The sequence below is a fragment of the Parasteatoda tepidariorum genome, chromosome 4 (assembly GCF_043381705.1).
Source record: "Parasteatoda tepidariorum isolate YZ-2023 chromosome 4, CAS_Ptep_4.0, whole genome shotgun sequence".
NCBI classification, from domain to species: Eukaryota; Metazoa; Arthropoda; class Arachnida; order Araneae; family Theridiidae; genus Parasteatoda; species Parasteatoda tepidariorum.
Genome location: NC_092207.1, coordinates 99373294 through 99394884, shown reverse-complemented (window position 1 = coordinate 99394884; position 21591 = coordinate 99373294). Strand labels below are relative to the sequence as shown.

At 29.3% G+C, this 21591-nt stretch overlaps 1 protein-coding gene across 13 annotated transcripts in view; it reads left to right on the top strand.

The window, feature by feature from the left end:
* Positions 1–21591, top strand: part of LOC107441179 (protein grainyhead) — a 72916-nt gene that overhangs the window by 4699 nt on the left and 46626 nt on the right. For all 13 annotated transcript variants that reach the window (XM_071180243.1, XM_043041924.2, XM_043041928.2 and 10 more), the window contains exon 2: positions 16575–16607. In XM_071180243.1, the coding sequence (XP_071036344.1) occupies positions 16575–16607 (33 nt within the window). The remainder of the gene's footprint in view (positions 1–16574; positions 16608–21591) is intronic.

Here is a 21591-nt window from a genome sequence, read left to right as displayed (position 1 = left end):
CATTCAATTTACCTGCAATGCTTTTCATTATTTAATAATTAGGTATAGAGCTTCCTCTGTTTTTTCCTTATTTTAAAATATACTTTTTTTAATACAAATATTTCATAGGGAAAAAAAATCATGATTTTTCAGTAGGATCAAGTAATTTAATCTTCGAATTTCTATTAATCATGAGGTTCTTTTTCCTAATATGATAGCTATAATTTTCATTTGTAACTGAAGAGTCTAAAGTGTTTGAAAAAAAATAAAAACAATATTTTGAAGATATTTATATCCCAGAGAGGTAATAATTCAAGTTTGATTAATGATCGATATCTCCAGTATCTCAGTCTAGTAATACATTACTAGAGTCTTTTTTTCCAACTTGTCTTCAATCTTTTGGAAAGCTGTTTATGCTTACAGATAGTCAGCATTTATATTCAGAAGTTTAGAATTGTTAAAAAAAAGTATACTTGCTGAAAGTTTCATATTGCTTCCATAATTGAAAAAAGTTAGTTGTAGTAAAACACTAACAAACTGTAATAGAATGGTTAAAACCAGTTAAAATTTGAATATAGTCTGCACAATATTATACATACTCAGTGTTTTGTGTTTCATTACTTTTGTTAATGCTCTGCAAGTAAATTAAAACTTTGAATGAATTAGAAAATAGTGCTATTGAAAAATTTATTTTTTTTGTTCCCATTACTGTTTTTATAATAATTACTAAACTTAACAGAAAAATGAGTGACTTGTTGTTTTATAGTCGGTCCCTAAAAAAGGTGCAGGTTTCAATTGTAGTATACTGATCTGTTTTACACTGAAGAATATAATGTTTTCATTATGCATAACAGTAGTTCTGGGTGATGATTTTAATTTTTTGAATGAACACACTCAAAAAACTTAGTTTAACACTGCTATGGTTTTTTTCAAAATGCACAAATATTTAGATTCAAAAACCTGGATTTTCCAGCCAAGTGCTGATTTCCGCTAATAAATGATCTGCTTTGTATGTAAATTTATGCTTTGCAAATATCTTTCTATCGTTTCTACATTTTCCACTATTGATAACTGAATTTATATCACCAAGCGTTTTAGTAAATTCTTGATATACGACTATTTTAAATTACTTTTGCGCAAATCGTGCACGAAAACTGTTTGATAGTTTTACATTTTGATAAATTTTAGGAAGCTACTGGACAGCTTCAAAAGGAGTTTAAAAGTTTTAAAAAGAGCGGTAATCGTTTCACAGAAAATTTAATAAAATAAATCAAGGAGGGAAAGTGTGAGAAATAAATTTTTTTTCCCTTTTTGGGTTTTTTTTCTTCAAGAAAGTAGGCTCAATAATAATCCAAATTTTTTTTTCTAACTTTGAAATCTTCAAATAATTTTGAAATAAAATATAGAAAAATCAGGTAATCATGTGTTAAAAGATTTTCGTTGGTTCTTACTCAAATGTTGGGATTTCAGATTTTGCAGCACAACATTTTGTCTCCCTCCCCCTTTGAGAGCATTTTTGTGAAAAATTATTTTAAATGTCTTTTACTAGGATGTTCAACCATTTTCGGACAAAATACAGTGTTGGGGCTAGCATTAATTACAATGTAATTATAAAAATATGTGAACATTTAGATTTTGTTTGAAAGTAATTTTCATGAATTACAAAACCATAATTAGTCTTTTGCCAAACCGCAAATAACAAAAATATTTAATTTTTAAAAAATTTAAACAAATATACCTATTAAGTTACAAAGCAAATTGTGATAAATTTATAAACATATGATAAAACGGTAACTTAAATCTACAGTAGACTGAAAGTTAACTTTCACTTCACTATTATTCAGAAGGAAATTTTTTATTTATGCAGTTTGAGGTGATGACTGTTGCTATTGTTTATCATTCAACAATAATTATATTTCACTTCAAACTCTGAAGTCATTGCATATATGAAACTTTCATAACGAAATGGTCATATATTAATTTTAGAAAGGGGATAGACTAGATCAATGATTTTCTGTTCCAAATCATGATGAAAAGGGATTCTGTTCCTATTTTTCTTTTACATTCTTATTAACATTTTAGACATTTGAATGACAAAGTTAAAGGACTTTGAGAGGCAACTTTTGGCCTGCAGTTCATAGGTTAAACTTCCTTTTTAGATTTGCAGTTAAATAGGTTGTGCATTTTGCAAAATGTAAAATCAAACTACTTTTACTTTGAATGTAAGAATTTAAACGGATAAAGAAGACTTTTTTTTCAATTCTTCTAACTCTTACCACCTACAATGACCTCCCGAGGCTCCAGCTTTAAATAATGCGATTATTACTTTTTGAATTACGTAGCTTTAATGAAAGTAAATTCATAAAAAGACGATTTTTTTTATATTCAAGTTTAATATTTATTAAACTTTATTATTATTTTTGAATAATTATAGATAAAATGAAATATTACAATTTTTTCATATCGTTAAATATCTTAATATTGTATTTCTCGATTATAGGATTGAGTTAATCTCTCAAACTGTGTCATGAAACTAACTCAATTAGTCTCAAATTGTAAGACATTTACTTGCCTTAAAACTGTAACCAAATTTCTTAACTTTCTCATATGTTTTCATTGTAATTAAAAAAAAAGAATTGATCAATGAGAGTGAGCCCAATTATATTTTTGGGAAGGCATACAAACTAAAGAAAAGTAAATGATTAAAAAAAAAAATTTAAATGGCATAGTTGCACCAATTGTTGTGCAATAATTTAGATGCTGCGTCTCAAAAGCCTATCTAAAATTTTGAGACTAGTTCCGCTGTCAAAAAAGTAAATAAAGAAGAGAAGGAGCACTCCAAATCAGACATGACAGGAAAAGCAATACACTCATGGTTTTACGCTATTGTATTAATATGGAAAAATATAAGACCTTCATGTAATGTTCAGTTCATTCATTATTACAAGTTTAACCGATACTCTTATTAAATTCGCATCAGTATTATTATTAATTTTTTTTTTACAGTGTTATATCATATTTTTAAAATTTGGTCGTAACTGTAAACATGAACACTGAACATCGCATTTAAACTTTTTATTAAATTAAAATAAATCAGTAAATAGAGAGTGAAATTTATGCACAGTTACTGCATGTCACTTTATGGACAAAGGTCAAGCTTTCGAGGCAATTTGATGTTATTTCGCTCTTGCAATATTATATATAAAAACTGAATATTGTGAAAACTTCTCAGAAAGTTTTCACGTCGAGGTTGTCAGAATTTTAATACATATTTAGTTTCGAATAAGGCTATTTTCATTTACTTTGCATCCTACAGTTTTATTTTGTAACATATAAGGCTAAAATTCGATTTCAGTGTCTGAAATAACTTTGTAAAGCACTTCTGAAAACGTACGCGAAGACAACTTAATCGAGTATAAATTTCCCGGAATGGCAAAACGCAAATGTTTCAGCTAATTCAAACTAACACTTTGTGTCTACTAAATAAACAATGGATAAAGGCAAACGTCATAACGTTGTCAAAAAGCGTACCTGCGCTTCGAGAGGAAGAAGCATAAAAAGAAAAAAAAAGGTTGAAATCATCAACACCGGATTCACAGTTGACGAACCATCGGAAAAAGCTTCCCGCTTAGTCAGGTGCATTTACCGTATAAAGCTATGCATCAATTCGTATTTCGAGAAATTCATTTCAGTAGGTGATATTTTAGGGCATTTATACATAGTAGTGGTTTGAAGATTTCCAGGAAAAAGAACACTCAGTATAAATAATGAAACGTCAGGATTTCTTTGTTTTTCGTATTTTCTGCTTCTTTGAGATGTGTTTTGTGTTCAATTATCTCCTATAGAGGAAAGCGGAAAGGTTAGATTTACACTCTGTTACGTAGGTCGTGTTTTTATTATTATTATTATTTTTTTTTTACATAAGCTGGGAAATACGCATGCAAATGAAGTGAATGCATACGATATAAGTAAATAAGATTTTTTAAAAAATCGGTGTTTTTATGGAATTAACATTCTTTTTCTGAAAAGACTGTTGCAAAAATGGAGGAAAAATATATTTTAAAAAAAGAAGAAAAATTAAAAAGAAAAAGCTTAGAAAAGCCAGTAAACGAAATGAAAAGATGTAACTTAGTTGTCGGCTCCCACGATTATATCTGCAAATTCGAGTGTTTTTTAATATTGTTTTAATATAGTCAAAGCAAAATATATCAACGCAATGGTGTGAGGAGCACCAAAAAATTGAATTGAAAATTAAACATATCAAAAAGTACAAAATAAGAAGCAAAATGTTACATATAAAGTGAATAGCGAAATTAAGCGTTCTTTATTTTCTTTGCTAATCCCGGTTTCCATTTTTTTTTTTGCATCTTATTTGTGTTATAATTATAAAGTATTTGTATTGAACTCTCATTTTAAATTACTGATCAATAAAATTGTCTCAATAGTAGTGTTCTCGATTTTTTTCAGACTGAAATGCTCAACGTTTCAGGTAAAAATGTTAAAATTAATGTCTTAAATAAAGTTGCAATCCTTTTAATTGTCATTTAAACAATTTTCCATTTTAAATAAAGCTAGCACCATATTTTTTTTTTGCTCTTCATTTTGCATCCTGCAGTTATTTAGTTTTAATTATTGATTTGCGAGACATTATTAGGCTAAAATTCAATTTCAGTATCTGAAATGTTTTATCGATTCTTTTACGTCACTTCATTTCCTTTAACTTTTTTTTCCGTTTGTGGTGTCAATTTACAAAGCTGATTATATTTTAAATTAATCATATGTTAATGTTTCTCTTTTATCCTTTTCTTTTAAAGAAGGAAAAGGTAAATTGCTTTTACTTCTCAAGGAAATTCACTATAAACCAATGAATGACCGAAAAAAAGAAAAGGTTTCTCTTATAGATCTTCTGAGGGGAAAAAATAAAGTTAAAGATCATTAATAACATTTAACAAAACTAATAATCTTTCAATTTTCAAATTTTCTTTTGCGAATTGAGGCACGAATTATTATAAGTTTTAACCACACTTCATCACTGTATCCTGCTTTGTTTTGTCTGGTCACGAGGAATGTTTCAATAGCTATAAGAATGCGATCGTTAATGGTAACAATCACTTTTTCCATAAATTTTTAATCTATGCTTTTGTTGAACATAACGCCTTTATAACTCCTACGACACCCTGCGCAGCGGGGAGGAGGCGAGGTTTTTATTTACGCTCACACACACGTTATGTAAGTATTGATGTATTATCGAAAATTAGCGTAGTCAAAGGCTTTTATTTATTTTAACAAAATGTGATTTCATTCATGTAGGGGGAGAATGGATTTGAAGAGCAAGTAATAACTAGTTAACTTGCAGTAAGGTTTTCATAATAGTTACTGGAATTGCCTGATTTAATTTAGTTTTGTACAATTAATACCCTCAAACCATTTAATCAGAGTTTTAAAATTAAAACAAGCCTGTGATTTTTCAGTATTTGTTTAGCAGTGCTTGTACAGTTTTGTGTCATCGTACATTATTTTCACAAAGTATCTTCACAATTAGGCTCCTTTTTCCTAATTCAGTATTTTTCCTTCTGATTGGGTCACATGTCTATAAAAGTTTTTTATTTTTTAATATTCAACTTTCAAATCCAGACCTCAAATGTTCCATTAAATTTTATTCGATTATCCGCCTATGCAATTAATTGGGTACGACTGTATAATGTTATTAGATAGCATAATACGGTTCGAAAAATAATTAGAAAATAAAGGTTTTACTTTATTAAATCAAGAGAATAATTTTTAAAAAATTCAATTTTTCCTCAAAACTTAAGTAATAAAATGATGCGATTTGTGGTCTTGACTTTTTGTCTTTTAGATTTTTTTAAAATCTAGTTTTATTTCAGTTTAAACCTATTTGAATGACGCTAAAAAGAACAACCTTAAACTCAATTTGCATAAAAACAAAGACACTTATGAATTATTTAAAAATAGGCGATTGTACACTCGTTAACTCCCTATCAAAAATTGTTGATTGCAGAATTGATGTGGCCTAACAGTGTCAGAAAAAAATGAATAGAGAATCTAAAATACCGCACGCTTTATATCTCAAATTCTGATTGGATGACGGCCAGGTATCGAAAGATACTGCCAAATAGAGATATCATCAGTTTATTTGTTAAAATTAAATAAAAAGGAATAAAAGCATTTTTCCTCCCCGTCTCTACCCCTTATCGAGGAAAGGAAGGGCCTCTTGTGATTGAAGAACTGAGCCGGTTTTGAATTTGTAGAGTTATTAGCTTAGTGGGATGCTGTGGTTAACTGAACAAACTATGCTCATTATTTGAATTTTTTTTAAGTCATCTATGATGCAGAAATTATAAGAAAAGAATAACAAAGAATAGTCGCGTTTTAATCCCAGGATACAGCCATCTAAATTCGAACATGAGCGGGAACAAATTTGACATTTAAATTCTTCGAATCAAGAATTAATATAATAGAGTCCCATATGTTTTTCTCAATAAAATTTAGTTTATGGCACATCTGAATTTGTAATTTGTTAGAAAAATTATAACTTTATCAATTCATAATCATAATCGGATCTAGTTTCAGAATTATCTCATTTGCTCTCTCTCTCTGGTGAGTTGGAATGCTTTCAATATTACTAATTTTGTACAGTTCCTGAGAGAGAGAGAGAAAGTCATGGAAGGTGAATGGCTATTGTTGTGGATGGGCTCCCACCATTTTATTGTAATTGTAGATAGATAACTCAATATCGCCTCTTGGAAATGGAGGGGAAAGTGTTTCCTGGGATTCTCTGAGAAACAGTGGGGGTGCACTTTTCTCCTCAATGTCAAGATTCCAGATAGTCTGTTAAAGTAGGCGACAACTTTAAGAAGGAAATATCCTGATAGAGTTGATTATTTTCTTAATTTGCAAATAATGTATAATTTTTCATTTTATATTATTAATAATTCACGCAGTAAATCAACTGCAAAGATTTTACAAAATTGTCTGGAAAATTTTTGTACCATAACCCCAGAAAAGTATCATTTTTACAGACCGCTGCAATAAAATTTATGTAACCCTTATCGGTGTTCTGGTTGTTGCTATACTATATGTATATATAAGTATGCTATATATATACATTTGCAATATTCAATGCTCAGTATTGTCTTTAGCAATATGAAATTCTAGGGTTCGAAGGTCAGTCATAATGGAAGTTCCTTGTTATTTTTTTCGTCTCGCAGGATTGGAGAATTAATTACTTTAGTCAAATTAGAACTGCAATTAGGAGAATAATTTTATGTGTACGTATTTTGAACGAATCGAATTTTTTAAGGATATAAATGTTGTTTTCGTCGATTAGAACAAGACTTAAGCGTTTTATTTATTTGGTAGGTAGTTTTAAATTTTTTAATCAAATCTACTTATTTGAACATATTAGTTTTAACTAATTTTCTAAATTAAAATATTTTGCTATTGATATTTAATATAAGCTATAATACAATAAAGCTATAGATATTTAATTCTTTTAAATCGGATAGGTGTTAAAACATGAACTTATTTTTAATTATTTCACAAATTTGATCAATTCTTACTTTTCCAGCTCTTACTCCTCTTAAGCGGCATTTTTACGTTTTTTATTATTGCGTTGTTTCAACTTATTTATGCATATTTTAACCCTAATTTTATCAAATCGAAGTTTGGTTATGTGTTAATAAATATTTGCTTGAATTATTTTTTAAGATTCCGTAAGGGAAATAATAAATGAGGTTGTATATATATATAAATAGATTTAATTTTTGATGATTCAATCAACTATTTTTTAGTTATATCTATCAGATTTTTCTAAAGAATTGTTTTTGGTAGAGAGATTTGAAATAGTTGCAGATTTGTTCTTTTTGACAGAAGTCAATCACAGTTTTGCAGAAAAACTTTTAAAATTCTCATTTGTCATTATCCGTTTTACCACACTCTAATTTATATCGTCTTTTGATGTATTGCTTTAAAAACATCATTCAAAAACTAAAGAGATCCTCAACAATTGGAACAATTTCTCGGTTTTTATTTATTTTACTTTCAGTATTCGATTATTACATTTATTTTCGGTTATTTTTCTAGAAGTTCTTTCACTGGAATGAAAATTTTTATTTCTTTTATTCAATTCAACCTCCAAATATTTCTGTTTTGAAGTAACTGCATCTTTTCATTTTTAAGTTAAAAATTTAAAAACGTGTGATAAAGTTAAAACTATTTAGGTGTATTTAAGCGCGTAATTCAAGAGAAATAAATAAAAAAAAAACCTTGTATAGCAATGGTTCTTTGTAACTAGCTATTTTCGGCAAACTTCTGCCTTCGTAGTTCAAATTCAACTGCATTTTTGATAGGGATATAAATATTGTAAAAACTGGGACAACTTTCAAAGAATCTCTGCATTAATTTTAGCCAATTCCTTCAAATTACTTGCAAAATAATTATCTTTATAAGTAAATTTTAATCCATATGTTTTATTCTTTTGTAATCATTCATACTTTCCTTTAAATTGAAACTAATACATGGTTCTAATGATTTCAGTTTTATATATGACTGAAAATAATAAAGTTTCAAAAATCACTCTCAGTTATAACTGAATATTTTAAAAATGTGTCGAAACTGATATTTTAAAGATAAAAAACTGACATTTGGTGTTATAAGAATTCTATTCCTCTCTACCTTATCTGTCTAGCAAATTTTTACGCAATTCAGATTTTGTGAGTGGGGTAGTAAATTTATGTTCGTAGAGATGTATAAAACAATAATTGAACAACAATTATGACGCTAAAAATTTTCTTGGTCTGCTATATTGATATATTAGAATAATTCCAATTTGTGAACTTTTATACAGAAGAAAAAATATATATATAAATCTCATGTGTTTCAAAATGAAAGGGTAATACAGGCATACAAAAAGAATTCCCAAGAAACATGACGTCCCAAACGCAATCTGAAACCTCTACCGGAGATTGCAATTTACGTTTATTTCGCTATGTTACGTTGAAATACCCTGAATTTAAAAATATATTAGACGATGTTCAGTTAACCTAACAATGATAGAAAATTATTTCAATGGTTTATTTAAAGTGAGTTAACTTACAAAATGATGTATTTTGAGCGTTTATTTCAGAATTTTTAAAACTGTTGTCAAATGCGAATTAACATTTTCAAAAGTTAGCATTTTTATTTAGAGACTTATTGTTCTTTTATTATGGAGATTTTCGCTTCTGAATAATGGATTTCATTTCAAGAAATATTTTTTATTTTACTTTTTTTTCTTCTTTAAAAAAAAGTTATAAAAATTTATACGAGGGAGAAAAAAAAGGCTTATTCATAAAATTGTGATATCAAAACAGATGTTTTTAACAGTTTTATTTTCCTCAAATTTTTTTAAAAAGGTTAGTCCATTAGAAAAAAAAAATTGGCATTTTATTTTCAAATTGAATTACACAGCTTAAAAAATTGTGATATCAAAACAGCTATTTTTAAGTTTTATTTTTCTCAAGAATCTTTACTTTGCTTGCATTCCCAGAATCCTTTACAAATTTCCATTGATGGTAGAAAAATTAAGTTTATTTTTTATTAGTTTTTCCTCGGTAAACATGATGCAAAATTCACTTTGGTGCTTCCAATCCGAGGAATCAAATTGTTCTTCTGCTTCTGGAGATAATTCATTCTTTTGAAAAGGCATCCTGTTTAAAGAGTGACGATTTTCATCGAAAAATGGGGTTCTTGGAAGATCTCCATTATTTACTTGGCATCCCTTTCCTTTTCCTTTATTCTATTTCACCTTGAAAGATAAACAAAACAGTACGATTTGGATACCGAATTCTTCTCGGCTCATTGGTTGCGGTCATTGATGCCAGATGCTCGTCCAAAACATTGGGTCCCATATAGTCCAAAGTGTTCCATATCCTATGGGGCACTCTATACCACGCGAGGAACTTTTCATGGCAAATTATTTTTCTCCTCCATAACTAATTGACTATATAAATAAAAGTGAAATCGGGCAAGCTTAGAGTAAGACGATAAAAATTTCAAATGCTGAAATTTTCAAAATATCAAAATGAAAACAAATTGTGATAGGATAACATAGTAGGGGGAAGCTTTCTTCCAATGATTTGTTTGCTTTTCAATATTTACAAAAAAATTTCAGCAGTTGAATCATTCATGTCTTACTCTAGGTTTGCCCAAACTCATTTTTATTTATATAGTAAATTTGCATTGACATATTTATATAGTAAACACAGAATTTGCTACAAAAAATGTCTCTCACGGTATAGTGTCTTCTTAATAAACAATCAAACTTCAGAAATACTTTCGAAACAAGATATAATGCTTTCGAAAACGTTTTTGATAAATAAGGTTCTTTTCTGTCCTAATAGTAAATTGGTTTAAACTTTCCTTTAGAGTGGTGGAAGGTTCTTAATTTCCCCGGTATGCCCATGTAAGGCATTTTAATTTTTTTCTCTTCATCCAAAATCTCTTAAAAATTGCAAAAATAATTAAATTTAAAAAAAGTTTTTTTTTTCTTTGCTGTCAAGGAGAAAGTGTCAAAAAGCATTTAAAACATGATTATGAATAACTCCTAAATAAAATTGAACACTATTGCATACATAACAAGAATAATTACTTTTAAGAAAAAAATATAAATGTATGCTGGCTGGTTTAAGGTTCATTCTATGTTACGTAAGCATGTTAAGAAAAAAATGTTTGTCGCTGTTCAATTTTTACTGACAAGGGTCACGTACAATGATGTAAATATCAAATAGTATTAGAATTTAGGGGGAAAAAGACTTTCTAAAAACATAGAAGTACAATGCTACAAATTTTTAAAAAAGATAAACAGATAACAAAAAAAAAGTCTTCGTAAGTATCAGAATTTTAGATATATCATACCATTTTAACGAAACCTATCATAAATTTTTTTTTATTGTATCAACCGGGCATAGAATAAGCCTGGCATTCTCTGGCACTTAAAACAGAGATAAAATAATTCACTTATCTGATGACAATTACTAAGAGAACGTCAATCAAAATGCAGTTTTTTCTATTTCTACAGTCAACTCTTTATAAAGCAAGTTACTTCTTATAGCAAATTGTTACTACAATCATCACGATAAATTTTAATTAAGTCTGGAGTGGAACATGGCGCAATATATATGTAGTTTGACCAAAATCGTTACCACCTGTTTTAATGTTCTCTCAGCATTAGAAGTTGGGAAATGCCATTGTTGGATGGGACTGAACTTTAGAAGTTGCGTGGGTTTTGTACGTGGGCATCAGGTAGGACTTTTCAAGAAGTTGCTTTGAGTACCGGAAATCACCCTCACTCTCAAATCGTGACTCCCGAGTTATTTTCATTACTTGTCAGGACATGCATTTGTTTTTCAGTGGAGCAATTCATCAAGTCTTCTCGTGAATAATCTCGCATCATTATTCGCTGCAGGTTAGGTTAGGTTATCGGCAGTCAATTCTTTCAGTTTATTACGAATGGATAACTCGCAGGTTATCCTCGAGGCTTCTGCGGTTAGATTTATGGCAAGCAAAAGAAAATATGTTTTTCCTCTATCTAGGGTCATTAGGTTAAAAATGCTGTATGTTTTATTTGATGTAAGGGAACTAAAAATGCTATGCAAAGTGGGTTGGAAAATTTATTCGATATGACTCAGTTAAAAAGAAAACGTTTTTGGACTTACAACAAGGGGGGGGGAAGAAGCAGAAACAATCGTTTATTCGTTAACCATAAAACTTCTCTAATTTAGTTTTTCATAGAATTTTAATGTGAAAACCTGCCTCCACAAATCCTTCCGAATCGTACAGGTTAAGGTACCTATATTTAATTTATATGCAGATCGATAACATTTAAGAATTACATTTGGAACAAATAACTGATATCACTTCCCTGCGTAAACATTTCAAATTTCAAATGTATTTATGTCCTTTATTCTACGACGAGCTCATTCATTGTATAAAAACTTAAGAAAAGGTTAGAAAAAAATAAGTAGTAAAAATAGACAAGTATTCTAGTTCCAAAAATAAAAATTTAGTATGTGAATCCATAAGCAACGTTATTCGTCTTCAGGTACCTGAACATTTAACATGCACTATTATTAATTACAATAATTAGTTTTCAGACACGATTAGGACAGAATTAAAAATCTCACTCAAGAAAGACCTAACATAATCTCTTTCTCTCAGCTGTATTTTAAAGTTCCATAGTTTCTTCAAAATGTCTCTCTTTTGGCTCTATTTCTAGCTGATTTTGCACTGTAACTTTTTTTATCTATGTATATAACCGTCGTTGAACTCGCCGACCCAATCTTTGGTCCCATCCTTGTAATTTTGAACCAATCCAGAAGACAAGGAAACTTCTGGATCAGTAACCCCAGAGGTATTTATTTGTTATAGGAACATGAAGGACTTATTACGAGTAATTTTGAGAAAAATTACTCATAATAAGTCGTAGTAATTACTCGTAGTAAGAGTAAATTACGAGTAATTTTGAGACTCGACAGATTTAACGTGCATCAGTTACCATTTACTGCACGGGGAGTCTTCGGTCGGCGGGGATCGAACCCAGGACTTCTTGGGCATGGGTCTAGTGCCCTACCCACCAGGCTATTCCGGCCTTGTACCGTAACTTTGAAGTGTATCGATATCGAATGTATTAATGACACTGATTTCATTCATAAACGCGCTATTCATAATCTAAATATACAACCAAATAGCGTACAAAGTTTGAAGCTTGATACCCTAATATTTACTGATAAAATAGCGAATCCATCAATGCATTTTTAATAATTACCTACTTAAAATATTTAGATATCCCGGATTTCCTTAAAACAATGCTGCAAAAATCAAACAGTTAAATTAGAATTATACCATTCTAAATAAGATAGGCATTCCTCGTAGAGATAGTGCAAACACATTCCTGTAACAATAGTCAGGTACAGATGTATTTTTCCGATAAAGATTTCTTCTTGATTTAAAATCTTTTCAATTGAGTTTTCTCAAATCTTCATCCACGATTCGCTTTGAACTGTGGAGTTGAATGATCTGATGAATGCTTTCGAACAATGCCTTCTTTTCTACCATTCGCTGAGTTGGAGAAAAATTCTATTTTTAAATATGGTATCGTATCCTCATAATCTCTTAGGTGGCTGGACTTCCATTGTACAATGGGGATATTTTTGTTTGAAATCGACGTGTGTCATTCATTCTTTTAATCCTTTAACAAATTGGTTCTCAGCTCCATTTTAAGAGCAATTTTATCAAAACCATAGCTTTAAAATTCGAATAAATTAGAAGTAAATAGTAATTAGTATTACGTTAAAGATTGGATAACGAAATCCTGCATAACTGAGTGGGTCTCTGTGTATAAATCATAAAAATAAATAAATTTCCTGAATGGATTTTATTGACTAGGTAGAAAGTAATAGTTTGCAAGTTGTGCAAAGTATTACTAGTATACTAAAATAGTTGTGCAAAGTAAGGAGAGCAGTTTGTAAAATAAAAAAAAAAAAAATTCTTTAAAAAAATTTTTTGAGTGGAAATGGCACTGGTGCGTCACCAACGCTAGGAACTGTATCACGTTTCAGGAACCGACGAGATTCTTTCTTTTCAAGATGCATTATAAATCTAAAATTCATTACATCATAAAATTTAACTACTTTTTAAATTTTACTCTCATTTTATTTTGTGTTTCTAAGATTATTTTGTTACATAATAAGAGCGGCAATGATATTTAATCTTCTTATAGTCCCGCAGTGGACTGATCGTTCAGACACGGTTCCCAGCAGATCACCGAAGTCAAGCATCACTAGCTACGGTCAGTGTGCGGGTGGGTGACCACTTGGATCAGTCTGCGTAGGGACCGAGGGTGTGCGGTATGGGTCCTCGTTAAACTGTTCTATCGTAAAGTCTCGACTTCGCGTGCAGGTCGTTTAGCTACCAAAGCGGGGTGCCATCCCCTCTGCAGAGGATCAAAATTGTGTTGGCATGTCTTCGGATCATCCTCAGGGATGTTTCCCAGACCGTCGCCAATAGCCCATTGTGCAGCTCTAGAGCGACGTAAATGAACAACTACAACATAATCTTCTTATAGATATAGACAAAAATTTAAGACTCGAAAATAACATTTAGAACTAATGAACTTTGTGAAAGTGACGTCAATATTTGTAATATTTAAAGATATGGACAAAAATGGGAGCTGTAGAAGTTTCATTACGACTAACGAACTTAAAAACAGTGACATTAATATTTGTAGCATCTATAGATATTGGTGAAAATGTAAAGGCATGACATTAATACTACGAGCACCGAATTTTTTATCGATCCCCTTAGTGATAATTTTGTTTAGCTTTCACATTTATCGTACTTAATTTATCGGAATCTTTAATATTTGATTGAAAAAAAAAGGTAATCCAAAAGGTTATCGCAAAAGGTAATCCAAAATATTTTCGCAAAAGGTAATCCAAAAGCAAGAAGTTGTTTAAAGTGCAATTCTGTCCTGTGTTTATTATGTCTTAAAAAAGAAACAAAAGTAAATTAAAATCAAAAATTGTTTTTTAGATATTTAATTGACCTTTTACTTTTTTTTATTTGCCACCTCACTGAGTGAGCCACTGTGGTGTTGAATTTTTACTATTCTTTCCATTTACATTTCTTGGTTCTTGTCAATATAAAAGTGTTATTAAAAAAAATAAAGGTCGTGGTCCACTGGCCTCAAGTAGATGTCCGTATTAGTTAGTCGGTTCAACTACCGTGTGAATTCGGTTCAATAAATGTGTTTAGCATACAGTTTATGGATAAAGCCTCCACTCATTTGAGTTCTTATTATGATAATTAAAATGTTGTTGCAGTGAAACATTTGTTTTCTGATTAGTATTTCTAATATCGACAATTACAGGAGAATAATTTAAATTTTTTTTTCTTTGAAATTTACAAAAGAAAATTTTAGCTATTGGGTCCAGCGTAATATGTATGTCATTAAAAATACTAATTTCGTTTATTCACTTATTTACCGATTTTTTTTTACATTGCTCGTGCATATTATCGTTCTTTATGATATAAAATTATTATTTTATATATTTTTTATCTCCTTGTAAAAGATTTTTTTTGCAAAAGTTCTAAAGAGAATATTTTTTAGTTTTTATTTTCAATTGTAGCTAGTGGCATTAAAAAAAAATAATTACTCTGAATGAATCACACAAAAATAAATGATGAAACAACATAAAATGAATGTTTTGTTGAACAAGACTAACATCAGATCCTTCTTCAAAAATTTAAAATTTTTTTCTCATGCATAACTTAGTTTTTCCACTATGCTAGAGAACATTTTGAAGAATTTTGTTTATCGTTCGTTAATAACCAATGTGAAATAATCCCAAGAAACAGAAGCGGTAAGATATAACACGATAACAAACTTCTTTCACCTTTAAAATACATAAATAGGAAATAACAGTCGACATGTTTTATGAGTCCAAGAACAGACACCCATTTTCAAAACCTGCCAGATGTAAATGAGAGGATACAAATGTGATTTAAAATATCAAACGAAAAGTTTTCAACGAAAAATGAGAAAAATTAAGGTGCGAAACAAAACTGGAAAAACCGCAGAGACCGAGAGGAGCAAATCAGGGTAAAATGCATTTCTACGCGCTTTGGAGAGGCGATGTGATGTCGTTAACAAGGGAATTAGCATTCATATGAATAAAACAAGATTCAAAGACATCACGATGAGCTGATGTGACTAAGATGGATATAATTTTGGCATAGTCAAAATTAAATCTATGCTCAAGATTCCAACAATGTGCAACAATTGGTGATTTCGCGTGTTTTTGATAACTGGAATAGCTATCGCGTTTCTTAGCTTAAATCATGCTTGAAGAATGTCGAGTGTGATTTTCTACTTACGCTATTTATTATTTACGAATGTAGTTTTTAATTACGTAATAACCATATAATTGATTAAAAGAAATTTTGCGTATTGTATCGCTGGAAAAAAATAATGAGAAAATTATCAAAGTTTATATCATCCAACAAAGTACAATGATAAATAAACTACTTTACTAGATATTGAATGAATCATATAAATTAAGACAGTAGTCAAAATAAAACTTCATTTAAAAGACAAAGCATTTAGCATAAGTGCACCAAAATTAACTTTCATCAGTAAGATTTTCCTTATCGTGATTGACTCGAACATTGTAAGGCACACAATTATCAAATCAAACAGCCCCTATTATCGGCTCAAATAATGCTACCGTGTTTACTAGTGCCCTAAATTCCAAAACCGAAATGAAAATTACGATTCATTAGCGCTTTTTGGCGTAAGTTTTTAGTCTCTTTGCAGTAAGGTTTGTTTTGAACAATAAGGCGTTTAAGTTGAGTTCTTTTTTCTTTATAACCTGAATATTCCATATCTGATCGATGTGTAATCGGGTCACTAGCTTATGGAGGAATAATTATGAGAAGATTTATTAATTATTGTGAAAGTGTTTTGTAATTAAATTTGTCTGATATGTCGAAAATGTTATTTGATGGTTCTAAATATGTTTTTTTTTCTTTTATTTTAGGAGTCAAGCTTTTTATAATCATTGTGCCAATGAGTAAGTAGATTTAAATATGTATTTACAATATTATAATTATTCCAGTTACGTACGCACGGTGGCCATTCTCTTTAAAAGCAGGGGGGGGGGAACAGGAATTATCCGGAAATTGTAAATATCGTTGGCGACCATTAATTCCGAAAATTCTTGTAGTATTACCAATTAATAATAATCAGAGTCACACAATTTGACCTGAATTTTAATCTATTCTCATACAGTAAAACTCCTCATATAACCAATCAATCAATACCTTATAAAAACTTATCCAAAGGTCGCTTATATGTATTGTATATTCTTTTTAAGTTATTCGACCAGTTTCGACACATTTTTTTTTCTAAAAAGGCTCCATTAAAATGTTAGTTTTAGATTTAGCAAGCAGGTATTCTAAAATTATAAATTTAAAGTTAAGTTTGAAAATTTATAAAGTATTTTACTCAGAAACAAATTTTTATTTTTTCTAGATCAATCATGTGATTACCTGTGTTTTAATCTAAAACCTTAAAAAAAATTTAGAAAAATAAAAAATTAAAAAAATAAAACTAATGCATTGCTTAATAACGAAGTTTTAAAGAAAACTTCTAAATATTCTTACTTAAAGCTTGATAAGGATAGCAAATTCAAACTTAAGCATTTAGTTCAAAACATCGCTAACAAAACGTACATTCGAAATTTCAAAGAATTCTATTATAAACTTTTGTTGTAATGTGTTAGTGTAAAGAAACTTTCTCACGATTACCATTATTCAGAAAATGCATTTAAAATGCAAGAAAATTCTGATAATAAATAATTAATTATCCGAAAGGAATTTTACTTTTTTGAAAATATAATTTATTCAAATAAATGAGTGTTCAAATATTCAAAAACAAAAAAATTTAGTTTCATTTTTGTGAGTTTACTTCCGGTTTCGGTTTCGTTTGGCAGCACGCGAAAAAACAACTGCAACTTCATTTCTAAAAATGGGAGATAAAAATTTTAATGGGTTTTTGAAAGCTAATGAACAATAGATGACAAAAAAGAAAAATATTTGCTGTCAAGACTGCCGTTTTTTACCTAATCGGACACCTAATCTTCTTTTAAATTGAAATTAAATTTTGTAAAATTTTAAGATAGCATACATTTTAAACATATTTCTTTTAACATCTTGTCATATCTATCAAGAGCATTTAGTAAAATTATTAATGAAGTTTTAAACAGCAATTATAATTTCTATTCAAGCATTTACTTATTAATTTAATATCATAAAACTTTTACGTATAACATAATGACTGCATTTTGACGTAAGACATTTTTTTACACCTATCGTTAATTTTTAATACAATTATATAAATATAAAAAAAAGGAAACTTGAATCACGTATGCATGTACATTTATTAATTGCATATAATCACAGAAATTATTATTAATTAATTGTACTTTCAAAATTATAGAGATTAGAATTTATAATTATTCATTTATTAATTTAATACCATAAAACTTTTACGTATAACAAAATGACTGCATTTTGATTTAAAACATTAATTTTTTACACAGATCGTTCATTTTTAAGACAAATATATGAAAAAATTTAAATCACGTGTGAATGTAAATTTATAAATTACAATCACATCAAAATCTGTAAAATTAGAATTTTACGCTAGGAATTTAATTTTGTCATAAGATTGGCTATCTGCATACATTTAAGTTATCTAAAAAGGGAAAAAGATTTTTTAAAAAAATAATGACTTTTTTCTTTCCACAGAATTTTAATATTTTCTACTACAGTTTTCATATTAGTACAACGCTGTTTTATTTATCTGCCTTTCTAACGTGAAAGTTCTATGTGCAGAAATTTTAAGCATAACTCAGTGTTTTAAAAATTGATGTTATATCTATGTTAGAATAAAATTATAATACGAGACATAATAGGAGGAAGAATTCTGAAATGCTCTTTGAATGCGTGACAGTATTTTAATCTGATTATTACAGCAAGCCTTATCTGAAGTTCATTTATAAAATTCTACCTTTCATTTGGTTGAAATTGGGGGGGGGGAAGAATGCTCAAAAATAAAGTTATATTTCAATATCTTGACCATCAGATTTATTGCAAAATCGATTAAAAGTTTCCGTCCATAGATAATACCAAATAGTTATAACTTTACAAATAAATAAATGAAAAGGAAACTATCAATAAGGTGGTTTCAATAAGTCTGCGTGAAAAATTAATACAGCCCAATCCAATGTATGCTCCGATTTTTTTTTCTTCGATTAAAAACAAAATATTTTTTCTTCTTGTGAATAATATAAACTATTTATAGATAATTGTTGACCTTTTATAGACAATAAAATGACAGTTCCTCATTTTATTTCACTTCCTCATTGCATTTTTCCATTATTCGAATATAATAGCAAATTCAGTTTTGAGAAATTGGAAATTGTTTCACTGATTTTTAATTTGTAAAATAACATTTATTTACACTTGAAAAATAATTAGTTTCTAAATTGTTTCTTGAATTTATTTATATTTTACCGAATTGTTTTGAAAGGATTGAGAATGAGTGACTGCTTATTATTAATATTCGCTTACATTAGATTATTTTATTAATTTAAATGCATTTTTCTAGTCACTTTTTTAAAAAGGCATTATTAAGTAGAATTGTTTTTTTTTCTGTTCTTTTTTTACATATTGCTTTTTACTTCCAATAAATCTGCATTTATTTCCTATTTCTTCCTGACATCTATCTGTTGGTGAAATGAATGACCTGCATTCACTTCCAAAATACCCATCCGAAAGGGTAAAAAACGTTATCACTTGAAATTAGAGATAGTTAAGGAGAAGTTTAGCAAAAATTATTCTATAAAATTGAAAGAGAAATATTTTTACATCTCTTCTCATAATTACTTGATCAGACATTTTATGAACTGAAGTATAAAATTAAGTTTCACGTGTTCACCATTGAGAATTCAGTCAGAAACATAACAAAAGTAATTAATTTTAATAATCGTAGAGTTATCATCACACACTAAGGTACGTCTTTCGTGTGAATGAGCGATGGCTAAGTATCTCTGGAATTGAACGAAAATGTGCGTCTATTTATAAAGCTTGTCTAATCAACATTCTGATGATATCCGAACATTGAAGAGAGCAGTTTCGGCGAAATGAGCCTCACCGAAAGCAAACATAAACCAAGCTGTACATAATTATACTTATCCCAGGAGTATTTTTGCTCCAGATATTTTTTTTTTTTTCATTCCTGTTTTGATCATCTGTATATCAATCCTACATTTAGGCTGTTCGTTTTTGAAAGCAAAAACTACCACTCCGGGACGATTTCACTTTAAGAAAGGGATGTTACGTTGCGATGATCTAAAATTTATTTTTTCTTAGTTCTAAGACCCGCAGGAATAATCATTTTTTTTTTCTCTTACCGCTCTTCTATTTTGATGAAATTGAAGCAGAACTGGCGCATGCGCGAATGCACGAAGGGTTTTAGGATATGAAAATGTACAATAGAAGACGTGATAACTCATTTATGCTTGGTTATAGTATTTCTCATTATTTAGCGTTATTTATTATACCTCTTTGTAAGTAGAGTATTAATGAGTGAGAATACATGAAAGATGGAAAAAAATAGCATGTTTGTCAAAATAAAAATTTTTAAGCTTCGTTCAAAAAAAAAAAAAAAAAAAAAAAAAAAAAAAAAAACCAAGCACAGCGGATAACTCTTCTGCCTTTTGATAATACATAATACTATTTAATACCTTCTTAGAATTATTTATCTTTGCACATACGGCGTGAAAATAAGCTATACTACGGCAAGAATTTTTCCTAAGCTACAGTCTAATTGCTTTTTTGCGAACAATATACTATTTTTTTGACTGCTGTGAGTTTGCAACTGTTACTGTTAGGCCAAGTTTGGTCCATCTAAAGTCTGGGCTTCTGCATATTAAGTATATTTTTCTGCACATTTGCAGTAAATCTACACTTTAAAAAATGAGGGTCGGCAGATATGCTCCCCCCTTTTACTATGATACGGAGAAATGTAAGCTTAAAACGGGAGCAATTATTATTATTTCTCTTTTGTAAAGCTATTCCCTAAACATTCTTTTACGCGCTATCACACATGCCATACATTATGGTGTAAAAATATTCACGGATAAACCATCTTGAAAGTTCTCATTTGTATGGAAATTTGAAAAACGTTTTTCTCAGGTAGGTGGTCTCACACAGTAATGGTTTTTAACAAATATTTTCCTTTAAGCCTGAATTTAAAGTTTAGTTCACAATAATATGATGAATGGATCATTGGTCATTTCTTTTTGGATAATTGAATTTCCCTTCCGCCGCAGCTATATTGTCTTTCAGAAATAATCACGCGTTTATTCGAGCATGCAGAACTAATAGATTGATATTCAAAGACTTTTTTTTTTCTCTTTTCCTTTTTCCTTTATACCGGTTTAAAATCACAATGCCTTTTAACAGTTCGAAACTTTTTTTCAAACTTTGAGGATTTATGCGTATTCATTTTTTTAAAAAGGAAACTTTTTGTTAGTTTTCTTTTTTAAGTTCGTTTTCGTAACACATTTCTTGGCGACTTAAAAGAAGAAAGAAAAAAAAAATGTAGAATTCTAATGGATAAAGCCGGTTTAATTCAACACAATCAGTCGTAAGCTTATAATATTCTCACACCGCTCTACCTTATGTGCTTTTGTAAGCCTTTCTTTTAATGATTGACTAGAAGAAACATTTGAATTAAAATAATTTAAATAGATTTTTATGTTTGTTCGCATATAATATTTCGTATGAAATTTACCGGAACAAATAGATTGATATTCGTGGACTTTTTTACCCCCTCTTCCTTCAAAGGCTATACCAGTTCAAAATCACAATGCTTTTTAACAGTTTTAACTTTTTTTTAAAAAAAATGTGTTTTCAAATTATATTTCGTGGCAAATATAAAGCACAAAAAAATGTATAATCCTAATGGATAAAGCTGGTTCTATTCAA